This window comes from Octopus bimaculoides, chromosome 4 (genome assembly GCF_001194135.2).
Source record: "Octopus bimaculoides isolate UCB-OBI-ISO-001 chromosome 4, ASM119413v2, whole genome shotgun sequence".
In the NCBI taxonomy this organism is placed as follows: Eukaryota; Metazoa; Mollusca; class Cephalopoda; order Octopoda; family Octopodidae; genus Octopus; species Octopus bimaculoides.
In genome coordinates, this window is record NC_068984.1 from 125,573,577 (window position 1) to 125,579,023 (window position 5,447).

Sequence of the window (5,447 nt, forward strand, 5' to 3'; positions counted from 1 at the left end):
ACACTACCACCACCACCACCACCACTACCACCACTACTACTACTACTACTACTGCTGCTGCTGCCACTGTTGCTGCTACTACTGCTGCTGTTGCTGCTGCTGCCGCCATCGCAACCCCCACCACTACTACAAAACATCTAATACACCCCACCCACATTTCCCTTTTTTCATCATTCTATCAAACTCTTTCCCTCTCTCTTTTCTCTTTCTGTCTCTCTCTTTCTCTTTCTCTCTCTCTCTCTCTTTCCCTTTGTCTCTGTGTGTCTTTCTCTTTCTCTCTCTGTCCTTCTTAATCCAACACTAAACATATACCCTCAAAATCTAACACCCTTCTGGAATGTCATCCCTGACTTTTCATTGTAAGTCCCAACTGAATTCTAGTTGTTGTTGTTGTTGTTGTTACTGTTTATAATAATGACGATGATGTTTTTGTTGTTCTTTGTCATCTTTTTCCTCCACTTCCTCCTCCTCCTCTTCCTTTTTTCTTTGATTAATCAATAAGACAATGTTTTCTTGGCTTACCTTTGCTACCAAGTTTTTTGAAGATCTACCTCTACCACTAATTACCAAGTCTTTGATTTACCTTCTCCACAATCACTTTCCACTACCACCACCACCACCACCAATTAACAAATCTTTGATCCACCCCCACTTCAGCTACCTTCCACCACCTCAGCTACAAACTATCAATTACCAAGTCTTTGATTTACCTTCACCTCAGTTACCTAGCAACACCATCATCACTAATTGCTAAGTCTTTGGTATGCCTCCACCACTACTACATTGCACCCCCTCCCTATCACAGTTACCTTCTATCAACACAAACAACTGAATCCTTTGTCTATGTCTGCTAGTTTCTCACCTTCCTAATACCTCCTCAGTGTTCTAGGTCTACTTATACTCTCTCTTTACTCTTTTACTCTTTTACTTGTTTCAGTCATTTGACTGCAGCCATGCTGGAGCACCGCCTTTAATCGAGCAAATCGACCCTAAGACATCTGAGATTGTAAGACCTTGCATTTGTAGTGACTTTATGAGTTTTAACTTTTTAACTTCATATTATCCAAGTGTTCTGACTTTGTATTGTCCAAGAGTTATGAGTTAGAAGTTTGTGTCTTGTGTTAAAAAAAAAATTATTGTATTTTTCTGCTGGTGAAAGAGACAATATGTTTGTGACCCCATGGTGAGAATATTTTGAGAAATCTAACCAATGAGATAGTGAAAGCTTGACATAAGATTTTAAGGTCTTCATGTGGAGATGATGTTGTTGAATGAAATATCAAGTAAGTTTTGAAGACTATGATATCATCTTCATAGGAAGAACCAGTGTTATAGCATCTTAGCATGAAGCTTTTCAGTCTGCTTGTAGATGATGTTGATGAACTGAATGTCAAGTTAAGACTAACCCTTTATCATCCAGACTGCTCAGACAAATGTAATGCTTATTTATTCATATCCTTTTGAACTAATCCTGCATTATCTCAATGCTTTCAGATTTCAATGATGTGATTGCTTATTTTTAGAATGACATTGTCAAGTATGTGTGAGTGACAGGATTTGCCCAGTTTGAGTATAAAAAGGGTAGGATATTTTGACCAGGGCATCCAGCCGTAGAAACTCTGCCAAATTAGATTGGAGCCTGGTGCTGCCATCCAGTTTCACCAGTCCTCAGTCAAATCGTCCAACCCATGCTAGCATGGAAAGCAGACATTAAACGATGATGATGATGATGATGATGATGATGGCTGGCTTAAATGCCAAAGACTGTGAAAGCATCTTCATTGATTGAAAAGATCATTGTTATAGCCGACAATACATGTATGTCATTCATATATAGGAAGGAAAATGTAGAACACATAACTGAACCTTGTGGAACACAAGAATTGGGTTTGTACATCAAAGAGAGAGAGAGACAGAGCGAGAGTTCTGTGATAGTATTTTCTGATAGGAAGCTTCACCCTCTTTTATCAATTCCTCACTTCTTTGTCATTCAGTGTGTATCATCAACCATTCACTTTCCGTGCTTCAACAGTCATATTTCTATGAAATCCTGTCTAACACTAAAAGTAATTACAACAACATATTGAGTTATTCTAGTTTCCTTGTCATGACATTCATTAAGCCTCAGATTTAGGATGTAATTGTGCTAGTTATACCCATCCCAACACATTAATAATATTTAATTAGGCTGACATCATATTGACAATTTGGATTCTAGTTCAATTACTGTTACACCTCACATTCCAGCTCTGTCTCCGATTTATTTTGCTCTCCTTCTCTTTCTCTCTCTCACACACACACTCTCTCTCTCTCTCTCTCACGCACTCACATACACACACATACACACTCACACACACTATCTCTCTATCTCTTTCTCTATCCATCCATCTATTTATCTATCTATCTACCTGTTCATCTATCTCTGTCTTTCTCTCTCTCATTTTTAATTTCGTATAGCTTTCTTTTTCTTTCACTCATATAATTTCTCCCACTTTCTTCCCCCTGTCTCTCTCTCTCTCTCTCTCTCTCTCTCTCTCTCTCTCTCTCTCTCTCACGCACTCACATACACACACATACACACTTACACACACTATCTCTCTATCTCTTTCTCTATCCATCCATCTATCTATCTATCTATCTATCTATCTATCTATCTATCTATCTATCTATCTATCTATCTACCTGTTCATCTATCTCTGTCTTTCTCTCTCTCATTTTTAATTTCGTATAGATTTCTTTTTCTTTCACTCATATAATTTCTCTCACTTTCTTCCCCCTGTCTCTATCTCTCTCTCTCTCACACACACACACACACACTCACTCACTCATTCACTCTATCTTTCTTTTATTTTAGATACACCTGCGCCATCTGCTACAGAGAATTCTCCACTGAAGATGCAACCCAGGATCAGTCATAAGATTAAAGGCTTCAGTCATAACAACAACAACAATAATAATTCTTTCTACTTTGAGCACAAGACCAGCATTTTTGTAGGGAGAAGGGTTTAGCTGATTATATCATTCCCCCAGCGTTCAACTGGTATTTATTCTATCGATCCTGCAATGACGAAAAGCAAAGTCAAGCTCAGCAGAATCTGAACTCAGAACATAAAAATCAAAAGAACTGCTACCAATTCTGCCAGCTGACTACGTTTATGATTGATAACGGTAATAATTATAATAGTAACACCACCAACAACAACAACATCAATGATGATGATGATGATGATGATGACAATGATGAGGATGGTTACTATGACTGACATGAGGTCATAAGTTTGTGAAAGATAGAGGAACAGTGTAAGTGGTTTTGTACTGAGTTAACTCTCATTATAAACCATTACTTATTTCATTGATAAACCCAGATAAACAACATGAAGCCAGATACCATTAGATATATATTGTTGGAGCTTGTTAAAAATGTTATTTGATATCAAGGCTATCATTTCACATAAGCCTTGTTCCATTTCGTAGTTCCATTTCGGTTAACTCAGTATAGTTTGGCATATCCTTCCAGTGGCCAGTCTCATCTGCTAAGAACTATTCGGTGAACTTTACAACATTATGGCAACCAACATGTGGATAATTAATGTCTATTCACTACAGGCTTTTTTCATCAATAATAATAATAATAATAATAATAACAATAATAATTATATTTTCTACTACAGGCACAAGGCCTGAAAGTTTGTTGGGCAGGAGCTAGTCAATTACATTGACCCCAGTGTCCAGCTGGTACTCATTTTATCAACCTCAAAAGGATGAAGGACAGGATGGACTTTGGTAGCATTTGAACTCAGAATGCAAAGAGCCAGACGAAATGCTATTAAGCATTTTGTCCGGTATGCTAACAACTCTGCCTGCACACCATCTTAATAATAATAATAATAATAATAATAATAATAATTGATGTATCAATACCAACAGATGACAACGTTTCCCTAAAAGAAATGGAGAAACTTTCAAAATACAAAGACCTGGAAATAGAAGTAACTCAAATGTGGAATCTAAAAACAGAAACAATTCCTATCATAGTAGGCGCCTTAGGTATAATAAAAAAATATTCAGACAAATACATAACAAAAACACCAGGACTTACAAATATATATAGCATACACAAAATTGCACTACTGGGCACTGCACACATCCTACGCAAAACACTTTCAATACAGTAACCATAAGAGCATCACAACAAACCACATCACATACCCAAGGCACACAGAGCTGCGTTCGGTAGTGAAGTGAAAGCTAAATAAAACTACTGAATAATAATAATAATAATAATGAATTACTTTGTCTGCATTATTTCATCTAATTTTGAAAAACGGGTTATGTTGTCATCTATTTGGTTGAGCTTTGATGTAATGAACTTTTAGCGAGAGACAAATGAGAAAAAATTATTTTCATTTCAACATAATACTGCTGAATGTTTTGAAAACAAATAAAAAACACAAGAATAATATCAAAGATGAATGACAAATTCCATCAGTGTAAAATCTGCAATAAGGTCTTCTCCCGCAGTGCTAATTTAACCAGGCACATGCGTGTACATACTGGGGAGAAACCTTATACCTGTAATATCTGCAACAAATCCTTTTCCCTCAATTGTACTTTATATCGACACAAACAAATGCATGCTGGGGAAAGACCCTATGAATGCAAAGTATGTGGCAAGACGTTCTCGCAGACTAGTCACTTGTCGGAACATGTGTTGATTCATACAGGTGAAAAGTCATATCAATGTGAAATCTGTGGTAAGACATTTTCTCGGAACAGCTACCTGTCGACACACAAATGGATGCACTCCGGCCAGAAACCACATACCTGCAGAATTTGTGGTAAAACGTTCTCTCGTACAAGTCATTTGGCAAGCCACCAGAGTGTACATAGTGGGGAGAAACCATTCCATTGTGACGAGTGTGGGAAAAATTTCTCCCGCAACAGTCATTTAACGACGCACCTACAGATTCACACAGGTGAGAAACCTTTCCGCTGTGACATATGCGGCAAAGCATTTTCACATAACAGTTATCTATCCGGCCACAAACGTATCCACACTGGGGAGAAACCTTATACTTGCGACACTTGCGGCAAATCGTTTTCTCGTAGTAGTCACCTGTCCAGGCACAAGTGGACACACACAGGAGAGAAGCCATTTCGTTGTGAGACATGTGGTAAAGCTTTCACTCAGAACAGCCACTTAACTAAACACAAATGGCTACATAGAGGAGATGAGGAATACCAATGTCAAATCTGTAATAAAACATTTGAAGAAAACAATCTCTTAGCTGCACATGTCTGGACACACACAGAAGGCTGATGTTTCATACTTCATATAAGATATCACTAAATATCATGAATGTTGCTACACTGCTGGTGGTTCCATCCTAAGATATCATGATATAACATTGTGTCTGAAACACATATATATCTATCTATATATATAT

General features: G+C 37.5%; 1 protein-coding gene across 1 annotated transcript in view; it reads left to right on the forward strand.

Annotated features, from left to right (window-relative positions):
• The window catches only part of LOC106871552 (zinc finger protein 83), a 19,136-nt gene extending 13,710 nt beyond the window's left edge, over positions 1 to 5,426 (forward strand). Inside the window, exon 2 of the mRNA XM_014918055.2 lies at positions 2,855 to 5,426. Coding sequence (XP_014773541.1) covers positions 4,469 to 5,320 — 852 coding nt within the window. The 5' untranslated portion in view covers positions 2,855 to 4,468 and the 3' untranslated portion in view covers positions 5,321 to 5,426. The remainder of the gene's footprint in view (positions 1 to 2,854) is intronic.
• Positions 5,427 to 5,447: the final 21 nt, after the last annotated feature.